General features: G+C 36.0%; 2 protein-coding genes across 2 annotated transcripts; both read right to left on the bottom strand.

Annotated features, from left to right (window-relative positions):
* Positions 1-11,205: 11,205 nt before the first annotated feature.
* Positions 11,206-15,095, bottom strand: LOC142623138 (putative receptor-like protein kinase At5g24010). Its single transcript, XM_075796534.1, has 2 exons — positions 12,269-15,095; positions 11,206-11,301 (listed from the first exon to the last, which is right to left on the bottom strand). Exons 1-2 carry the CDS (start codon positions 14,691-14,693, stop codon positions 11,288-11,290), a joined length of 2,439 nt encoding a protein of 812 aa, XP_075652649.1. The 5' UTR covers positions 14,694-15,095; the 3' UTR covers positions 11,206-11,287.
* A 3,797-nt stretch (positions 15,096-18,892) lies between these two features.
* LOC142625985 (putative receptor-like protein kinase At5g24010) lies at positions 18,893-21,692 on the bottom strand. The gene has a single exon (XM_075799742.1). It carries the CDS (start codon positions 21,571-21,573, stop codon positions 19,060-19,062), a length of 2,514 nt encoding a protein of 837 aa, XP_075655857.1. The 5' UTR covers positions 21,574-21,692; the 3' UTR covers positions 18,893-19,059.
* Between the last annotated feature and the right edge of the window lie 416 nt (positions 21,693-22,108).

Raw genomic sequence — 22,108 nt, 5'->3', positions numbered from 1 at the left:
ACATGCCTAGTTTGGTGGCACCGTTGCTTCATTATTTTATTTTGAAAGGAGGAGACTAATCCAAAAAGTAAAAGAAAAGTGAAATTTACAATTTAGTATTTACAAAAGGTACAAGAATTTTGATATGAATAATAATTTATCATAATATTATATAGACTTTAGAACAGGGTATTTATTGAAGAGAAGCTTTAATCCACATGTAAGGGAGGTCTTGGGAAAAAAAAGAGCCTTTTAGTATTAGTTGGATAATTAAATTCATTCGTCTCAATTTAAAATTTTAAGATAAATGATAATTTATGTCGAGTTCATATGTTATTGTGTTGGCAAATTGTGTCAAATTATAAGTCTTTTAGTGTTAAAGAAAGTATTGCATTTAAAGATCAAGACAATGCTAAAGAACAGCTCTTAAAAATAGAAGTTTTTATGCCAGTGATTGTGGTCACGATAGCCATCTTGATAGATTGAGAGACTATGAAGAATTGTGGAAACAAATTCTCAAGAAACTAATTAAGTCACCTGTTTCAGCCCCAATTCGTGCCCTATTTGCTAGACTATAAGAACTCATTTGGACCAACTTAAATCAAGAATATTAGAGAGCCTTTATTGTGTATATACAGTTTATGTAAGCCATTCTCTCCTAGTTCATCACTACATTGGAGATATTGAAGTAAATCCACATACGATAGAGTTAAAAGTTGGTAAACAAGTTTGTAGTGACAGAGCCATCACAATATTCAAGATGATCCTTGGAGTCACAAGCCGGAAGTTTGCATGAGAGAATTCAAAATAAAAGAGTCCAGTCTGTAAAGGTAGGTGACACAACATCTGATAAGGCTGAAGCATATGACAAGGCAGAAGGGAAATGAGCTGTCATAGAGTAGTTTTATAGTCTAAACTGTAGGTAGTTTATGCTTAAATGTATTAGTGAAGTCAGTGATGGTTGCAAGTTCACATGTAAGCATTTGATGAGTCAGGGGGTCGTTAGTTACAATGATCCCAAAATTTACGGAATAGGTTGAGTATATGTATTGGATTCAGTGAATGAATGAAATTAAGAAACTCAGATTTAGTTCATCAAATTTCATCTCTTTCTTGCTTTCTTCTCTGCTCTTTACTCTGCTTCTTCATATTTTTCCTTTTCTTCATATTGCTTTTCATGGTATCAGAGCCACCATTAATGGCTTCTACTCCGAGCTCTAATTCCTCAACAACTCCCTCTACTTCCACTACAACAACTGCTCCTACAAATTCTTTAGTGAATCCATCGTTGCTACTCCTATCTAATATGGTGAGTATGATGACGATGAAGTTGGATTTCACACCAATTATATGATCTGGAAACATCAAATCGTTGTGATTCTAGAAGCTTATGCTATGATAGGATTTGTTGATGGTTCATGTGTAGCACCTGATCCTCTTTTGAAGGACAGTTCTGGAAGCTTTACTAGTGAGCCAAACCCTGAGTATCTCAGTTGGAAGAATTGAGAGCAAGCCCTATTCATATTCATCAACTCCACTCTATCTCCATTAGTTTTAGCCATTACAGTGGGTCAAAAATTTGCTAAGGGAGTCTGGACTGTGCTTGAGAAAGGTTTGCTTCTGTTTCTCAATCTCATAAGTTAAGTTTGAGAAATGAATTGTTGAGTATTAAGAAAGGTTATGAGAGTATTGATAGTTTCTTTCAAAGAATTAAAGAAGTTAGGGATAGATTGAGTTCTATTGTTGTTGTTATTGATGAAGAAGAACTTATACATCTAGTTCTAGAAGCCTTGCCTCAAGAATATGGCGCCTTTTGTTCAGCAAAAAGAACTAGGAATGATGTGTTTACTTTAGAAGAGTTAAATACTTTGTTAAATGCTGAAGAAAGAGCTATTAAAAAGAAATTTGAGGCCAGAGATACTTCTATGGCCATGATTCTTCAAAGTGGGTTTAATCAGAACAATAATAGAGGTAGAGGCAAGAATGGTAATCAGAGGGGTCGTGGCAGAGGGTTTAATAACTTTGGTCCTAATTTTGGTTTTAATAATGGCCAAACATCTAGGAATCCCAGTTTTGGGTTCAATTCTGGTCATTCTTCTGGGACTGCCAATACTACTTAATTTCATGGTTTCCAATCACATTCTCAATTCAAGAATGGTGGAACTAGTTCTGGTTTTCGTCAGGTTCAAGGTCAATCTCAAAATTCCAGACCTACCTATCAAATTTGTGGCAAGAATGGCCACACTGCCTTAGACTGCTATCATCGTATGAACTTTTCCTATCAAGGTAGGCATGCACTATCTAAACTAGCCTCTATGGCAGCTAGTTCTATGGCTGCTTCAATAACTACTAATTTTGCTTTAGCATCCAATTCTGCTTGGCTCATTGATATTGGATGCTCATATCATGTGATTCCAGATTTATCTCAGCTTTCCTTACATTTTCAGGTCACTTCAAGGAATGAATCTGTTACTGTTGGCAATGGGCAAGAATTGCTTGTGACTCATATCGGAAATGGTAAGCTTCTTACACCTTCTCATCAATTTTGTTTAGATAATATCCTTACGGTCCCTGCTTTGGTTTCCAATTTTTTGTCTGTTCATAAACTTTGCTTACAAAACAATGCTTATTGCTATTTTGATGCTACTTAGTTCTTAATTGTGGACTTACCTACGGGGAAGGTTCTCTATCAAGGCCAGAGTAAGGATGGTGTCTATCCAATCCCTCTTTCCTCTCAACTATCTACTGCTCCCACTCCTTCATCCTTTGCATTCCAATCATCTATAAATAATGTTGTCTCTCCACAAGCATTGCTATGGCATCAAAGACTTGACCATCCTTGCTCCAAGCTTCTTCAATCTGCCTTGTCTTCTTTCAATACTACTATCAAATTTTCTGTTAATGATGACATTTGTTCACAATGTACATATTGTATAAGTGCTAAGATGCACGAGTTTCCTTTTCCAAAACATGTTATGTCAAGTACTTTTCCTTTACAATTGGTTCACAGTGATGTTTGGGGCCTTGCTCTTGTGACTTCTGTCCTTGGCTATAGATTCTATGTCATTTTTATTGATGATTTTACTAGGTTTACATGGTTATTTCTGCTTAAGCACAAATCTGAAGTGTTTACTGTTTTTCTCCATTTTAAAGCTCTTGTAGAAAATCAGTTTGGGTCTACCATCAAGACTCTTAGGACTAATAGTGGGGGTGAGTACACTAGTAATCATTTCAAGTCTTTTTGCTTAGAAAATGGTATCCAACATCAGTTGTCTTGTTCATATACCACTCAACAGAATAGAGTAACTGAAAGAAAACACAAACAAATTGTTGGGAGTGGTTTGTCTATGCTTCACCAATCTAAGCTTCCTTCTTCTTTTTGGTGTTATGCATTTAGTACTGCTACTTTCCTGGTTAAAAGCCTTCCCTCATCTGTTCTTGGTTTCAAATCACCATAGGAAAAGCTTTTCCATACTGCTCATTCTTTACAGGGTTTAAAAACTTTTGGCTATGCCTGTTTTCCCTTTCTCAGACCTTATACTGACAACAAACTTTAACCAAAGTCCACTAAGTGCATTTTCCTAGGGTATCCACCTTTATCCAAGGGTTACATTTGTTATTACCCTCAATCATGTATATCACTTTACATATCATTTTTCATGAATCAGTCTTCCCTACTCTTCCTGCACCTTTATCTGCTCCTTCCTGCTCTACTGGTTCTGATAGCCCTTCCTTTGACCTTTGGTTATCAACACTTTTACCCACTTCTCCTGCTACTCCTTTATCTGTCATATCTAATGCCCTTCCCTCATTTATTAACCCTTTTTTTCCTATCCCTAGGTCTGATATAGCTTCCAATGTCTTTGCTGATATTGTTTATGATGTTGTACTTCCTTCCTTATCTACTCTTGTGCCTATTTCTAGTGTTGTTCCATCACAATATACCCCTTCTGAGTCCACTCCTTCTGTCCCCCAATCTGATTCTTCTTCTCACACTAATACTCATCCAATACTTACCAGATCCAAACATGGCATATTCAAGCCCAAAGCCTTTGCCATTGTAAGGGATTACTTTCAAGTAGAACCACCAAGTTTTAATGTTGCTTCTCAGTTCCCTCATTGGATTGAAGCTATGGATTTTGAGTTTCATTCACTTCAGAAGTAGCATACTTGGTCTTTAGTTCCTTTTCCACCTAGTAAGAATGTGGTTCATTACAAGTGGGTGTATAAGATTAAAAGAGAGAGTGATGGTGTTGTTGCTAAATACAAGGCACATTTGGTTGCTAAAAGGTTTTTGCAACAATATGGTTTAGATTATGGAGAGACATTTAGCCCTGTTGTCAAACCAGCTACTGTGAGAATCATTTTAGCCTTGGCTGTGCAGAATCATTGGTCTTTGAAGCAATTGGATGTGTCCAATGCTTTTCTTCATGGCATTTTGCAAGAGGAAGTTTTCATGTCTCAGCCCCCTGGCTATGTTGATACTGCTCACCCTGATCATGTGTGTTTTCTTCATAAGGCCATTTATGGTCTAAAACAGGCACCAAGGGCTTGGTTTGACAGCTTCACTAAACTATTGCACATTGGTTTTAAGGCTTCTGATACTGATTGTAATTTGTTCACACTTCATCATGATTCATTTGTGGTTTATTTGCTGTTATATGTTGATGATATCATTAATTATAACTGGGAATAAAACTTTTTTTATTGCTCATATTGTTTCCAGACTTGGGGCTGCTTTTGATTTGAAGGATCTTGGCCCTCTAAATTACTTCCTTGGTCTTCAAATTGAGTACACTTCTCAAGGTCTTTTTGTGCATCAGTCTAAATATGCTTTAGATTTGCTTACCAAGTTCAATATGTTGGATTGCAAACCTTGTCTCACTCCTTGTTCCCCCACTATGCATGTTAGCTCCCAAGTCAGTCCTTTACTTCCAGATCCTACTGTCTATAGGAGTATGGTTAGGGCTTTGCAATACTTAACCTTCACCAGACCAGATTTGTCTTATTTAGTTCAGCAGGTTTGTCAATTCATGAGTCAACATACCCAACATCACTTGATGGCAGCCAAAAGGATCCTTAGATATCTTAAGGGTACCTTGCATCATGGAGTTCATTTTCAGCTGGTCATTTAGCTCTGTCTGCTTATTATGATGCTGACTAGGCTGGTGATCCTCTTAATTGTAGGTCCATTACTGGCATGGTGGTATTTCTAGGGAATTCTCCAATTACTTGGTCTACCAAGAAGCAATTGACTGTGACTAGGTCTTCAACTGAGGCTGAATATAGAGCCTTGGCTTCTACAACTGCTAAACTGTGTTGGATAAGGATGATTCTTAAGGATTTGGGGGTTTACTTATCTCTCCCTCCTATGCTTTGGTGTGATAATGTGTCTGCTTTGTCTTTAGCCTCAAATCCTATTTTCTATGCTAGAACCAAGCATATTGAGGTAGACTATCATTTCATTAGGGAGAAGGTTCTTAATAGGGACTTGTAGATCAATTTTATTTCCACACATGATTAGTTGGCTGATATTTTTACTAAGGGGTTGTCTTCCCCTCAATTTCTGGATCTTGCATACAAACAGATAGGTCTTCCTCCCCTCAGTTTGAGGGGGGATGTAAAGGCAGGTGACACAACATCTGATAAGGCTGAAGCATATGACAAGGCAGGAGGGAAACGACCTGTAGTAGAGTAGTTTTATAGTCTAAACTGTAGGTAGTTTATGCTTAAATGTATTAGTGAAGTCAGTGATGGTTGCAAGTCCACGTGTAAGCATCTGATGAGTCAGGCTGTAGTTAGTTACAGTGATCCCAAACTTTACAGAATAGGTTGAGTATATGTACTGGATTCAGTGAATGAATGAAATTAAGACACTCAAATTTAGTTCATCAAATTTCATCTCTTTCTTGCTTTCTTCTTTGCTCTTTACTCTGCTTCTTCATATTTTTCCTTTTCTTCATATTGCTTTTCATAGTCGAATTGGAGTTGTATGTGGTCACATAAGTAAAACCACTACTAAAAGTAGCAATTAAAAACATGAGTATGTTTCAATTGTAAGAACTTTGATTCTATTAGTGAATTTCTAATAATAATAATTTAAACTTTCAAGTTGATAAATTCCATGGTATGACATTATTTTAGGATTTTTTTTTAGTTGGAAGAGCAAAAATTTGTATCTTGCTATCTCCATTAGAAATATCAAGAAATGCTAGTTGGATTAGAAGTGCTTTTTGGCATACTTATCCAGTTGGAACATGTATAAAGTTCAATATTGTGCCCTGCATTCCTTTTGGCAAGTATGAATGATCATTGACGAGTCAAAATATCCTTTGTAACAAAGACGCGAAAGGCATGTTGTGGACAGAAAGGGAGGCTTGTTGACAACGATAAGTTTATAGGTTGGTTTCATTTCCGGTGCTTCACTTTCAAAACTGAAACAGTGCAGCAAGCCAATGAGCTGGATTCCCTGAGTTTACCGGATTGGTCAATACTCATGTATGTACGCGCATGAGCATGGTGCGCTTTCTAAAGTAAAATTTTTTTCTTAAAAAGTCGAAATTTGGACAAACACAAATGTTAAAGGTGGAGTTCACACGCTTCATTACAAATTGGAAAAAGTTAAGTCAAATGCAACCTTTTTCGGGTCCCACACAAACACTGCCCTCACTTACTGGCCATCCAGTCCAACCCTTAAGGGTCGGTAGCTTAGGAAATGGAGATTCCAAACAATCATCTCTGCTCCATCCTTTGGTTTTAGAGAATATATCTTCAAACTTACAAGGGGTAGTCAAATATATGGGGCTCAAGAGAAACAAATCCACAGCAACAAGAATGAGAAATTTGGGTCTAGTTCTGCTGCTCCTGATGATGCTACTGTTTGCACAAGCATGTATGGTTGATTGCAGGGCACTTCGACCAGAGACAAAGACTGAGACTAATATTCCGGAGGCTGTTGATGGGCGTGAATTCGAAGGAAAAGCTTCAGTTGCAGCTAACACTGCCGACGACGACACGGGTGTTCGGGTTTTGGTGAGGGATCAAGTCTTTCATACGATGACCTCTGGACCGAGCGCGAAAGGCCCTGGTCACTAGGCAATATAGGCATCTCTCTTTCAAAATTTGAAACTTCCCTTGCTTCTTTTATTGATATACTTATCTACTTCGGGCTGTGTTTATATTGTAAATTATGTATTGTAACGGCTGTAGATTAAACAGTTTGTCATTATAGTAAAAGTTTCTTCATTCATTCTGTCAGATTATAGTAAGCCGACTGTTTTTTTTTTTTTTTGTTCAAGTGGAAATATAACACTCAAAAAGAATATGAAAGCTAAAATACTGCAAATGATGTTGCAGCGTTGTTTGAAACTTCCAAATTTCGAATGGAACTTGTATTAAGTTGGCAGCATATTTGATAAAATTCCCCATATTACAGGAACTTTTTAATTCTAACTTTTTGGTCTAGTCAGTAGTCACCACTCACCACTCACTATACTTTAAGTTGGTCATGATTTTGATTTGAAAGGTACCAATAGTTTGCCGGTTCATAGTAGAAGAGCAACTTTCATGCAATTGTAGAAAGCTGCACCTTGATCAGGATGGGAATCCAGTTCACACAAGTTTCTTAAAATTCTTTCTAGTCTCGACATGAACAATTAATCAACTCGTCTACCAGAAATTTATTTATTTTTGGGGGGATGAATAACTACAGGAGGTTTCGAGTTCATATAAGCATTTCAGAGTTATTTATGTACAAGTATAATCAACATATCTCAATTCAGTATTTCATCCAGAACCCCAAGAAACAAGCCCAATTCTGACACCTACCACACTACTATCTCCTTTCAAATTAAAACCAAAAGAACTCCAATTTTTTATCTTCCTTTGAGAAGCAATTTTTTTTTTCTTTGTTTAGCTTTTCTTGATCTCTTCTTCCCCACATTTTGAATTGCGGGTCACCAAAATCCTCGCTGTTAAAATTTTCCTAATAGGATGAATGATTTTAACTATACGACTAAATTATACTTTTTAAGTTTTAACTTTTAAAGTTTTAAGTTATATTCATTTTGGATCCTTAAGTTTGAGATTTTTCAATTTGGTCCATCAAATTGATTTTGTTTTCAAAATGGTCATTCTTTTCATGTTCATGATTAATTTGACCATTAAGAGATAAACAAAGAGAGAAGAAATGACGTTATTTTGTTTGCACTTAATAGCCAATCAATCATAGAGATGGATGGAATGAATATTTTTGGAAATGAAAAATCTATATAAATATATATACACACACACACATATGTATATATTTATAAACTCACAAACTTTAAAGGTAAAAAAATGTAGTCTAGTATAAATATTTAGATAACAACCATTTTGAAAGGGAAATTAAATTCGATTCTAATTCAACAATATGTATTCATATATTATTAACATGCATATAAACTTTAGCTAACTAGTCGTAGATTCATGCAATGCGATTAGTTAGCTAAAGTATAATTTGTTTTCTAAAATTTGTTGAAAATAATTTGTTTTTCCTAAAAATTAAACATCTTCTATTTAGATTCATCTTTGTATCTCTACCAATATATCATTCTAGGAAAATGATAAAGATACAAACTTTTTTACAAACTACTAATGTGGTGAGTGATTATTAGTAAATAAAAAATTGATGTTAATGGTAGACCCAGATAATAACCAATAAAAAGTTAACCACAATAACAGTTTATAAAAATGTTGTAAAAGAGTGTGACTGTAGCATTACACATCATTCTATTATTTTGAATGTGTTTGATTGATATTATTCATTTTTAGATAGTCTATATTCTTCAAAATTATGTTATAATACTACAACCACAAACTATTTTATAACATTTTTACAAAATGTTGATGTGACCAACTTCTTATTGGTTTTTATCTAAGTCCACCATTAATATCACATTTTCATTTATCAATAATCACTTACCACATCAAATAGTTTGTAAATTTTTTTATAAAATAGTTTGTATCTCTAGCATTATTCTTTTTGTACAACTAAACTTTTTAATTTCAAATTTCTCATTTTCTTAAAGAAAATTATCATGATAATAAAAATTCATAACAAAATTACACTTGAGTTCTCTAAGTTTGCATATGTTTATTTCAATTTTCTAAGTTTCAAAACTCCTAAAGTCAATCTTCCATTAACCTTTAGTCTATTGTTAATAATATTTCAAAAATTTACTTTTGTGATAAAGTAAAGGAACAACATACTGATCTAAACACAAATTGATATGATAGACAAAAGCAATAAATAAATATTATATATATATAAGAAAAAATCTACAAATAATTAAAAACTCACAGATCAAATACTTGAAGGATGAATGATTCAGATCAAGTCTTGTGTTTGACACAGTCTCCTTAAAGCAAATTTTGCCCCTCACACAATCTGTGGTACTTTGGGATTTACGGACGTCTGCCTTTTAAGATAAAATTATCTACAGTATGGAGAAGAAGCACACAAGGTCTTTGCTTTGCGAACTACTCTATGTCTCTTTCTCTCTCTTTGACTCAAATGCATGCACAAAAAATTTTTCTCTCTAGAAAAGTTTCTCAAAAAGTTGTTTTTCATGAATGAAGGATTATGAAAATATACGTTATTAAACAGACACATTGTTTCAGAAACAACTACCATATACAGACTTAGTGACTCAAAAAATAAAATAATAAAATATTATTATTAATTGGATAAGTGGGCCCAGTTTAGACATGTCTTAAGCCCAACCTAATATCCAACCAAAAACTCATATTCTTTATCATTTTCTACGTGGGACTCAAAGATTTTCAGTTTAAGTAGACATATTAGAAGTCAATATCTTATTCATTCCATAATATTTTTCTAATATTTATTGTCGCCATTATGCCCCAAAACAGTGGCGTTTTGGATTTATTTTAATATTTAATATATTATTAATTTTTAAATTAGAAAACGTTAATTAAAAAAATAACCAAACATGTCGTCCCTAACCGAAAGTTTGAGAGATCGAGAGGGAGAGGAGAGTGAGAGAGCTAGGGGGAGAGACAGATCAAGAGAGAGAAAGAGAGATCAAGAGAGGGGAAGAGGAGATCGAGATCGTCGGCTCCAAGAGGTGTTCTCGGTGGCTCCGTCCAGTACTCGGCGGCTCCGGACTGTGCCATTGTTCAGGTAAGTAAATTTCTTAAAAATAATAAATCATGGGCTACAACTTGAATATTATATGATGTTTTAAACGAAAAAAAAAGACATGATTTAGATAGAAGTAAAAAACCTAAGAAATTACATGTTTGAATTTCTTTTGATATTTTTTTTCCCTCTTCTCCTCCTAGAGTTGCTCAGAGAAAAATGTGACTTTATTTGAACTAGAATTAGAGAATTGAAGACCAGAGAGGAACCCGGTGTTTAAAGTTGTCATCTTTGTTCCAATTTACTAGCTGTTTTTTTTTTTTTTACTAGTCTCTTTCCTTGCATACGGATAAATTAATGGATTATAAGGCTTTGTGAAGAAAGTTTCAAAAAGAACAGAAAGAAATTAATAGACTTGAGAAATATGAACAATACACTCATAAAATTTTCCTAATAGGATGAATGATTGTAACTATACGAATAAATTATGCTTTTAAGTTTTAACCTTTAAAGTTTGAAGTTATTTTCATTTTGGATACTTAAGTTTGAGATTTTTCAATTTGGTCCATCAAATTGATTTTGTTTTCAAAATGTTCATTCTATTCACTTTCATGATTAATTTGACTATTAATAGATAGACAAAGAGAGAAAAGAAATGATGTTTGTTGAAGCAGAATATCGTCAGTTGAGGAAGGTTCGTCCAGATGAATTCCAGCCGGCGGGAGTCCGCCCAAACGATCACTGTGTCACTCCTGCGGATAAGACAAGTTTCTTTACTCGGTCACCGGTGTGGTGCCTGCCACAACACCTCCGATGCCAAAGTTAGCTCAAAAAAGAAAATAGAGTTTTTCTTTAGGAATTTATTTGTTCTTTATGCAATTGTGTACCTTGTGTGGATGGTGCTTCTCCTTTATATATTTCTCTTTGGTGTCTAGCCGTTACGGCATTAATTCCAGGTTTAATGGTGCTCCTGGCCGAGTAATGGTTCTTTAATATGCCTCCAACGGTCTACCCAGCTGGTGTCGTAACCGCTCGAGGCATTACTGCTGTCATTGAACCATTTTGGTGCCCTCGTCAGTGACGTGGGATTTTTCTCTCGTCATGGAGGTATAAGTCGTCAGTATCATTGTACTCGTCAGTGAGTCATTCTCGTCATTCCCATCAATGTTATTTTGTTCGCACTGAATAGCCAATCAATCATGAAGATGGACGTACTATCAAAAAATAATCATGGAGATGGACAGAATGACTATTTTGGAAATGAAGATTCTCAAACTTTAAGGTATACATATATATAAACTCACAAACTTTAAAGGTAAAAAATGTAGTCTAGTATAAATATTTAGATAACAACAATTTTGAAAGGGAAATTAAATTTGATTCTAATTCAACAAAATGAATTAATATATTATTATCATGCATATAAACTTTAGCTAACTAGTCTCAAATTCACGCAATGTGTGACAATAGATAAATTATTTTGTAATTGTGGTATAATGTATGATTTGCTCTAAAAAACCACCAAGCGTGGCCCAGTGGCTTGTCTACCACTGGGTAAGGCTTTGCGGTTTGACTGAGTTTGCTCTCTAGTTCGAGTCCCAGCAACTGCAACACCTTGTGGCCAGTGGTAGGCTCCCAATGCGAGTGGGGATTAGTCGAGGTGTGCGTAAGTTGGCCCAAACACCCTGTGGGAAACTAAAAAAAAAAAATTTGCTCTCAAAAATAGTGAGATAGTCGAGGTGTGTGTAAGCTGGGCCAACCCTGCTCTCCAATCAAGTTCTGTCCAAGGGACACTCAACAAATGAAAACATCTCTACTTTGTTGGCCAAGGAGCGTTTTAAACACATTTTCCCTCTCTTAACCCGTGGCAATCAGCATTGGTGAGTATTTTTTCTTCTCCTTTGATGATACAAGCATATAAAAGCAGTAAACAGCTGCAGACAAGTATATGTAACTAGCATGCTATTATAATGCCGCTTTACTATTAGAAGAAGTGCTAACACTGCCCAAAATACAAATGAAATTTACAAAGGTGCACTTATCATAGTTTGTAGAGGATAAAGAAACTTTAGCTGCATCACTGAACCTCAGAAACCAAATAACATCATCTGCTACCATCAATTTTCAACTAGGAAAAAACTTCACTACCTTTAGTGTAGGGGCCATCATCCATTATAGCAGGCAAATCATCTCTCTCAATAGACAAATTCATTGAAGGAAACTGCCAAACATTGGGCATTGCCAATGCTGCAGAACCACCAATTGTGCTGTCTTCATGTGGCTCTCTTGGCATTGCTGTTTGTTGAAGCTGTAATGCATATTCCAAGTCCCAGAACACATCACCCATGGTAGGGCGATCAGTACTGCATTCTTGTAAACATTTCTCTGTTGTCTCAATAAATTTTCTTAGGGAGTCAGGATTGATCTGACCCTTGAGTGAAGGATCAACAATATCTTCTAGCAACCCTTTATTCTTGCAAAGCATTGCCCATTCTGCCAGATTCACCTGCTCTCTTGGAAGCATGCTCTCTATTGCTGGCCTTGCACATAGCACCTCAAGAAGAACTATGCCAAATGAGTATACATCAGACTTTTCTGTTAATTGTTGGGACTTAAAATACTCAGGATCAAGATAACCAATCGTGCCTTTGACAGTTGTGCTGACATGGGTATCATCAAGAGGACTTGATTTTGAAAGACCAAAATCAGAAACTTTAGCAACGTGATTCTTATCAAGCAGGATGTTGGTGGGCTTAACATCACGGTGTATGATTCCCCCAGCTGATCCTTTGTGAAGGTAATGAAGACCCTTTGCTGCACCGATGCAAATTTCAAGCCTTTGCTTCCAAGACAAGGGAGGCTTATCTGAGGCATATAGGTGATCCCTTAAAGTCCCATTGGCCATGAATTCATAGACAAGTATCATCTCAGACCTCTCATCACAATACCCAATCAAGGAAACAAGATGACGGTGGCGAATTTTGGACAGAACCATGATCTCTGTTTGGAATTCTGGAAGACCTTGGCCTGACCCAGGCTCACTACATTTCACAGCAGCTTCTGTGCCATTCCTGAGAGTACCTCTATACACATTCCCAAAGCCACCCTTACCAATTAGCAATTTGGTTTCAAAGTTTTTCGTTGCGAATTGAATTTCAGCAAACGGTATCTTCAACCTGAGATTCATATCAGGGATGGTTCCCTCAGTCATTCTGCTGTGAGAACTCCTTCCTCCAGGTAGTGGTGACCACTCCGAAGTTTCAATCGGCTTCAGCTTCCTGCATCTGAAAACTAAAAAGAATAGAACTACAAAAATGCCGATTAAGCCCAACCCTCCAAGAATTGAACCAACCATAAGAAAAACATGTTCTTTCTTATGCTCGCTCAATGAAAGGCCTGAATTCCCCAGTATCTTCATTATTTCCAGCCCATTCAGAAAGGGAACGGCGCTGTCATCCAGACGGCCTATACTGATATCCATATGTCCAGAATCATCCGAATCAACCACAAAATCAAGGTAAAAAGGAACAGTGAACTGGTAAGCATACTCATAAGAATTGATCAACTTACTGAAGTTACTATAAAAATATAAACTGAAATTTTGAGTATTAAGTGATTCACTGATAATGTCACAGAAGTGAACTCGAACAAGGTGTCTATCACTCTTACTAACATTGAAAGACCAGGTTATGTTGAATTGCCCGCTGGTATTTATCCATTTCGCAGTCTTGTAGACGAGTGCTGGGGCAGTTTTCTCAGTGACATTTTCATATAAATTTTTCTGGTAACTAGGGTTACTGGATTGGAATTTGCTGGTTGCAGTTTCTGGATTATTGAAATATCCATCGTCTGGAACCCAGCGTCTCCAAAGTGTGTCATTCCCTGGTGTGATTGTAGGGCCTCCAACATTGATCCTGTAAATGGTCTGTAAAGTCCTAGAGACCAAACCCTTGTAAGAATTGTTACTTCCTGCAGGACTAATTTGCAGGGCTTGATCTGGTATGAAACTTTCAACGGCAGGGAATACTTCTATAGCATTTATAAACGCAAAAGATGATTCTCGAGGCAAAAAGTACACATTGAATTTGCCGGGAGTGATGGGAAGGAAGAATTCCTTTATTATAGGAGAGTTGCTACTGTTTTTACCAGTGAAATTAAGCAGCAGTGAGGACCCAGAAGTCCATACATCAAAAAGAGCTGTGGAGAGGTCAGTTGGGGTTGAGAAAGCAAAGAAATGGAGGCGTACAAAATAGGTGCCATTATTTGGGACATCAAACTCATAGGAAGAGTTGCGTCTGAAAATTCTTGCTGTCTGATAGAGAGTTGATGATGTACCTGAAGACTGGCTGACAGGGCTGCTGTGCCTTGTAAAAGAAAAGGAAGAGGAGATCGAGTCACTGGAATTCAAGTCCGCAACGAAATTCCGGAGGTCTGTGTTGGCGTTGGTAGCTGAGCCACAGTTGATGAAGAAGTAGTTATCTGCGAGAGAGTAAGCCACAGAGAGAAATTGAAGCAGAAAAAGAAAAGCAGCAAAAGGAGGGAGATGGATTTTATGGAACTGTGGCTTTTCCATGAAAAATGGAGGATAAAAAACAGAGCTTTTGGCTTATATTCAGTCTGAGCAATGCTCAGAAAAGAGTAATGTTAGTTTCATGTTCAATGAACATAGAAATCTTGTAAGAGGAAGACTTTAAGTATTGACTCCTCGTGGACTTTGGAGTTGAATTATGGTCCACGATATTCTTCAAATAAGAAAAGTCCAATCTATAAGTGAATGTTTTAAAAGCCTTTTGATTTCAATAACTGTGCAACCCAATTATTCATTTTATAGAATCATTACAAAAATATCAGCTTCAAAATCTTAAGAAACTTTTGGCAATTTTGCATGATTGGTTTTTCATCACCCATTACTCATTTTCAGTGGGTCCTATGCCTAAGAACTATATTTGGCCAAGTTTTAATTTTCAGTTCTCATCATCCATGACAAAATAAGTGATGAGTTGCTGAAAATGAAAACATATTTTAAGTGTTTTTGAGTTATGAAATATGAGTTATAATGGCACTTTTGTAATCTCAGTTTTCTGCCAAGAACATGGTAGTAAAAGATTAAAGGAAAGGAACATTGAAACAATTCCAAAAATTATCGGTGCCAATTAGATTAAACTAACTCCTAAATCCAATTTGTATATTTGTATGTGAGTTTATGTTGAAAATTGAAACGACGCGGGAATGACACGTGTGATTTGTATGTGCAACACTTGTGATTTGGTGATTAGTTAGACTAATTATACAGTAATAAAGGCAGATATTACTGTATAATGGCTAAGTTAGTTAGTTAGGATTAACTATCAGTTTGTTCTTTTGGTCAGTTTTGCTCTCTCTTTTCTTTTTTTTTTCTTTTTTTTTTTTAATATAAACAGATATGGTTTGTGGTTAATGTAATTCTTTCGGATTGATCAATATAAAATTGGCGAAAATGCACTTTTAGTCCTTACATTTTGGGTCAATTCCTATTTTAGTCCCGAAATTGATTTCGTTACAAATGTAGTCCCTAAAAAAAGAAAATCGTTTTTAAAATAGTCCCTACCGTTAACCCACTGACGGAAACCTCCTACGTGGTAAACGGAGTTCCTTGTTTGCTGACGTGGCAATAAAATATTATTAAAAATAATTATTTGGTATTTTTTTAATGCCACGTCAGATTTAAATTCAAAAAAATTTTAATTCCTCAATTTTAATATAATTAATATAATTAAAATAAATTAAATATAAAAACATTTCTTCTTTACATTAATATAAAACTAAACATTAATATAATTAAATTAAATTTTTTTTTTTTTTTACATTTTTTTTCCGTAAGAACATTTCTTCTTTTCCAGACCATGAACTTCATGTTCTTCCCTGGCAAACAAACTAGCAAATCCAAAAATTTTCTTAAGAAACAAACACAAAAAAAACCCAAAAAATTCAGCTCAAAAACAAAATCATAAATCTCAAATCCACCATTTTGTCAAACACCAGCAAAATCATCAAATCCCAAAGCCCCAAAGTACCAAATTAATCCAAAAATACAACATAACCAACCTAAACAAAAAAAATCTCAAACCCAGAAAAACCCATCTCAGGCAAGTTGAACCCAGCAAATCTAGCAATCCCACCTTTAGAACCCAGAAAGTCGAACCAAGAAATCGACCTTAGAACCCAATAAATCCCACCAAGTCGAACCCAGCAATCCAACAAGTCGAACCCACTAAAAAAAGTAACACAAACAAACAAACAAAGAATTTCAAATTTGAGATTTTGAGATTCAGAAAAATCAACAACAATGGAGGACATTTGGAAGAGAGCGAAAGGCTTGGCAGAAGAAGCGGCGAGGAGATCTCAGACTCTCACGAGTTCCGTCAACATTTCCGATTTGGTCACCAAAACCACCAAGAAGGCCGATCAGACGACGAACCGAGGTCCCCCCACCCTCCGACGAGCAACGCCGCCGATCAAACGCTAAACACTTCTCTCAAACCCACCCTCTACAATACCTGATCCACCCAAGACCGATCTCATCGCCGCCGTTGAAGAACGTCGCCGCTGCTGGAGACTGATCTTGTTGACCCGATCTCCATCTCTTTCCCGATCTATCTCTCTTTCCCTCAATCTCTCACTCTTTCTTCCTCCGTTAATCTCTCTTCGCTTGGCAATTCTTTTGCCTCAATCTTTAATCTAAAAAAAAGTAATTGTTTTTGGTTTGTTTTTAATTAAAACTAAAATTGAGAAATTAAATTTTTTTTGAATTTTCTGATTTGGCTTTTTTTTTAATGTTTTATTAATTTAAATCTGATGTGGCATTAAAAAAATGCCAAATAATTATTTTTAATAATATTTTATTGCCGCGTCAGTGCCACGTCAACAAACAATGAACTCCGTCTGCTACGTAGGAGGTTTCCGTCAGTGGGTTGACGGCAGAGACCATTTTAAAAATGATTTTCTTTTTTTAGGGACCACATTTGTAACAAAATCAATTTTGAGACCAAAATGGAAATTGACCCAAAATATAAGGACCAAAAGTGCATTTTCGCCTATAAAATTTTCTTGATCATTTTTCTTTTCTTGCTTTAGTTTTGAACATAGTATAAGAGCTTTGCTTAGGTCTCATTTATGGCTTCCGAATCTGCATCTCAATCTGGATCGTTCAGTAGTGTGTTAGTGGATGATGCCTCTCCAATTCCTTCTTTTTAAGCAATGATGATAATCTTGGCATGTTTCTAATGCTGTGTCCATTGGCAGAGCCAGGAAGTTTATCTAGGGGGCCAAACTAGATAGTTAATATAATAAACTTTTATTTCATAAATTAGTTTTAACTCAATGAAGATGTGTCCTATAAAACAATGTCTAGAATCACATTCTAAGAAAACAATGTCTATTTGATTAAGTTTACATCTTTGAGCCTTTACAGGGGGTTCAATATCTAAAGCTACAGCATTTGGGACAGAGGATTGAAGCATAACTTCTGAATTTTGAGCATTTTCCCCCTTAAAATGTGCATTAAGTTGTGAATGTCTTTCCCATAAATTAATCACACTTTAAAACATTAATATTGAAATTTTAAAACTAATTATTTAGTAAATTTATAAAGAAAAAAAAATTGTATGAACAATCATGTTTAAGCTACTAACCTATAAAAAAGGGTTTAAGCTACTAAGTATAGTGAGATCAATCAATTTTTTGATGAGCAGATAAACCAAACAATTAAGCAAATTTCAAAACCAAATATAAATACATTAACATAAAATACGCAATACTATTATATAATTTTTTGTCTCAAAGTAAAAAAAAAAAAAAAAAAACACCCATGACTTAACAACACAATAATAGTAAGTCAACACAGTAATATCTAAACAAAATGTAAACTTGAAAAGAAGTTACAGCCTAAGATTTACTTCTTTGTTTTGTTTTCTTGTTTTTTTTTTTTTTCTAATGAACATCAGCAGACCCATAAATTACTAAAGTACATTAAGTAAACTACTCAGTTTAATCTAAAGCATTTACATCAGCCTCTTTAGCATTTTAGCCAAACTAACTCTAAAAACTCCACTTTCAAAAAAAACTCTAAAAACCATTTTTGTTATTTTGACAAATAGACCCATGCATCAGCTAGAAAATTTTATTTCTCTATTCTATTTAAATAATTTTATTTCTCACTCTAAAAATAAATAAATAGAGTAGAAAGGTGATTCATATCAGTTAATTAATTGAAATGAAAAATTATGGCCATTCCGAGCAGAACTGAAAGGAATTTGTAACTATGCTCCTATCATATTATTTTCACTTGAAATAAAAGACCTTGAGAAATGCCTAAAGACTAGGCCTTACCCTTAAGAACAGCCTCTTGAAGAAGCTGGGCCAACCTTACTCTCCAATCAAGTTCTGTCCAAGAGTGGACACTCAATAAATGTAAACATCTTCACTTTGTTGGCCTCAATTTTTGAAATATTTACTCTCCCTTCGGCATTTGGAAGGCGAACTCTAATCATATGATCAAATCAACCTTATCATAGAAGAGCAGGGTGTAACGGATACAATTCTTAGAGACCAGAAATATAAAACCTTTGCACCCAGCAAACCCATCAAGCTCTATAAGGATCTTTTCAAGCGCATTTTCCCTCTATTAACCAATGGCAATCAGCATTGGTGAATATTTTTTTTCCTCTGATGAAACAAATTTTATTCATACACCAAGAACAGACTTGCAAGCATATAAAAGCGGTAAACAGATGCAGACAAGAATATGTAACTAATCTACCATTATAATGCTGCTTTACAATTAGAAGAAGTGCTAATGCAACCCAAAATACAAAATGAAGTTCGCAAAGGTGTACTTATCATAGTTTGTAGAGGATAAAGAAACTTCAGCTGCGTCACTAGATCTTGAAAACCAAGTAACATTATCTGCTACCATCAGCTTTCAACTGGGAGAAAACTTCACTACCTCTAGTGTAGGAGCCATCATCCATTATAGCAGGCATATCATCTCTCTCAATAGACATACTAATTGAAGGAAACCTCCAAACATTGGGCATTGCCAATGCTGCAGAACCACCAACTGTGCTGTCTTCATGTGGCTCTCTTGGCATTGCTGTTTGTTGAAGCTGTAATGCATATTCCAAGTCCCACAATATATCACCCATGGTAGGGCGATCAGTGCCGCATTCTTGTAGACATTTCTCTGTTGTCTCAATAAATTTTCTTAGGGAGTTAGGATCGATCTGATCCTTGAGTGAAGGATCAATAATATCTTCTAGCAACCCTTTATTCTTGCAAAGCATTGCCCATTCTGCCAAATTCGCCTGCTCTCTTGGAAGCGTGCTATCTATTGCTGGCCTTGCACATAGCACCTCAAGAAGAACTACGCCAAATGAGTAGACATCAGATTTTTCTGTCAACTGTTGGGACTTAAAATACTCGGGATCAAGATAACCAATTGTGCCTTTGACAGTTGTGCTGACATGGGTATCATCAAGAGGACCCGATTTTGAAAGACCAAAATCGGCAACTTTAGCAACATTATTCTTATCAAGCAGGATGTTAGTGGGCTTAACATCACGGTGTATGATTCCCCCAGCTGACCCTTTGTGGAGGTAGTGAAGACCCCTGGCTGCACCAATGCAAATTTCAAGCCTTTGTTTCCAAGACAAAGGTGGCTTATCCGAAGCATATAGATGATCCCTTAAAGTCCCATTGGCCATGAATTCATAGACAAGTATCATCTCAGACCTCTCATCACAATACCCAATCAAGGATACAAGATGGCGGTGGCGAATTTTGGACAGAACCATGATCTCTGTTTGGAATTCTGGAAGGCCTTGGCCAGACCCTGGATCACTACGTTTCACAGCAATTTTTGTGCCATTCTTGAGAGTACCCTTATAGACGATCCCAAAGCCACCCTTACCAATCCGCAATTTCGTGTCAAAGTTTTTCGTTGCCAATTGAATTTCAGAAAATGGTATCTTTAATCCGAGATTCATATTAGGGATGGTTCCCTCAGTCATCCTGCTGTGAGAACTCCCTCCTCCAGTTAGTGGCGACCAGTCTGAAGTTTCAATAGACTTCGGCTTCCTGCATCTGAAAACCAAAAAGAACACAGCTACCAAAATGCAGATTAAGCCTAAGCCTCCAAGAATTGAACCAACTATAATAAAGACATTTTTTTTCTCGTGCTCTTGCAAGCTCAATGTAATGCCTGAATTCCCCAGTATCTTCATTATTTCCAGCCCATTCAGAAAGGCACTGTTTAAAATGGTATCTGCCCAATGGCCTATACCGATATTCAAATGTCCAGAATCATCAGAATAAACCACAAAATCGATGTAAAACGGAACAGCTAACTGGTAACCATACTCATAAGGATTGATCAACATACTGAAATTATTATAAATATGTAGACTGAAATTTAGAGTGTTAGCTGATTCACTGATAATATCACAGAAGTGAACTCGAACAAGGTGGCTAACACTCTTATCAACTTTGAAAGACCAGGTTAAGTTGAAATTGCCACTGGTATTCATCGGTTTTGCTACTTTCGCAGTCTGGTAGACGAGAGTTGGGGCCGTAGATGCACTGATGCTTTCAGTGACATTTCCCCCGTAATTAGGCATACTGGAATACGAAGTGGGGGATACGCTGGTTGCACTTCCTGAATTTTCGTAAGATCCATCGTCTGGGTCCCAGTTTCGCCAGAGTGTATCGTTCTCTGGTGTGATTTTAGGGCCTCCAACATTGATCCTGTAAATGGTCTGTAATGTCCAAGATCTCAAACCCCTGTAAGTATTTTTACTTCCTGCAGAACTAATTTGGTTTGCTTCATCAGGTATGTAACTATCATTGGCAGGGAAGACTTCTATTGCATTTATAAACGCAAAAGACGATCCTCGAGGCAAAAAATACACATTGAATTTTCCGGGAGTGATGGGAAGGAAGAATTCCTTTATTATAGGAGAGTTGCTACTGTTTTTGCCAGTGAAATTAAGCAACAGTGAGGACCCAGAAGTCCATACATCAAAAAGAGCCGCGGAGAGGTCAGTCGGGGTTGAGAAAGCAGAGAAATGAAGGCGTACAAAATAGATGTCATTATTTGGGATATCAAACTCGTAGGAAGAGTTGGTTCTGAAAATTCTTGCTGTCTGATAAAGAGTTGATGATGTACCTGAAGACTTGTTGCTGTTTGTGACATGACTGCTGTGCCCTGTGAAAGAAAAGGAAGAGGAGATCGGGTCACTGGAATTCAAGTCCCCAACGAAATTCCGGATGTCTGTGTTGGCGTTGGTAGCTGAGCCACAGTTGATGAAGAAGTTATTAATATTATCTGTGAGAGAGTAAGCCACAGAGAGAAACCGAAGCAGAAAAAGAAGAGCAGCAAAAGGAGGGAGATGGATTTTATGGAACTGAAGCTTTTCCATGAAAAATGGAGGTATAAAAAGCAGAACTTTGGCTTATTTTTAGTCTGAGAAATGCTGATAAGAGAGTTATGTAGCTTGAAGTTCGATGAACATAGAAACCTTTCACAGTTATCTTTTAGGTGAAGGACTTGAGTCTTCTCGTGGACTTTTGGAATTGAATTGTGGACCACGAAAATTTTTAAATAGGAAAAGTCCAATTTAAAAGTGAATTGGTATGTATGTTTAAGGCTGCGATTGGTTCGGCAGTAAATGGTTTCGGGTGTAAAATGATTTCAGCTAAAAATATTTTCGGGAAAAGAAAATATTTTTAGGTGTTTGGTAACATTTGAAAAAATACTTTGAAAAATATTTTCAGGTGTTTGGTTGTCATCTTGAAAATATTATAGAAAATACATTTTGTATTTGTTACTTACATTTTCTCAACTTCCAAACAAATATCATTTCCTGATCTAGAACAACAAAACCCAAAAAAAATAACTCATCAAATTTTCTCAATGAAGCACAACAAAACCCAAAAATAAAAAAAAGCTCATCA

Source organism: Castanea sativa, chromosome 2 (genome assembly GCF_040712315.1).
Source record: "Castanea sativa cultivar Marrone di Chiusa Pesio chromosome 2, ASM4071231v1".
Taxonomy (NCBI): Eukaryota; Viridiplantae; Streptophyta; class Magnoliopsida; order Fagales; family Fagaceae; genus Castanea; species Castanea sativa.
The sequence above is the reverse complement of the archived record's forward strand: the minus strand, read 5'-3'. Positions and strand labels throughout refer to the sequence as shown.

Bases quoted from the DNA above. Each gene is read 5' to 3' on its own strand.
- LOC142623138 (XM_075796534.1), bottom strand. From the start codon at position 14,693: ATGGAAAAGCCACAGTTCCATAAAATCCATCTCCCTCCTTTTGCTGCT.
- LOC142625985 (XM_075799742.1), bottom strand. From the start codon at position 21,573: ATGGAAAAGCTTCAGTTCCATAAAATCCATCTCCCTCCTTTTGCTGCT.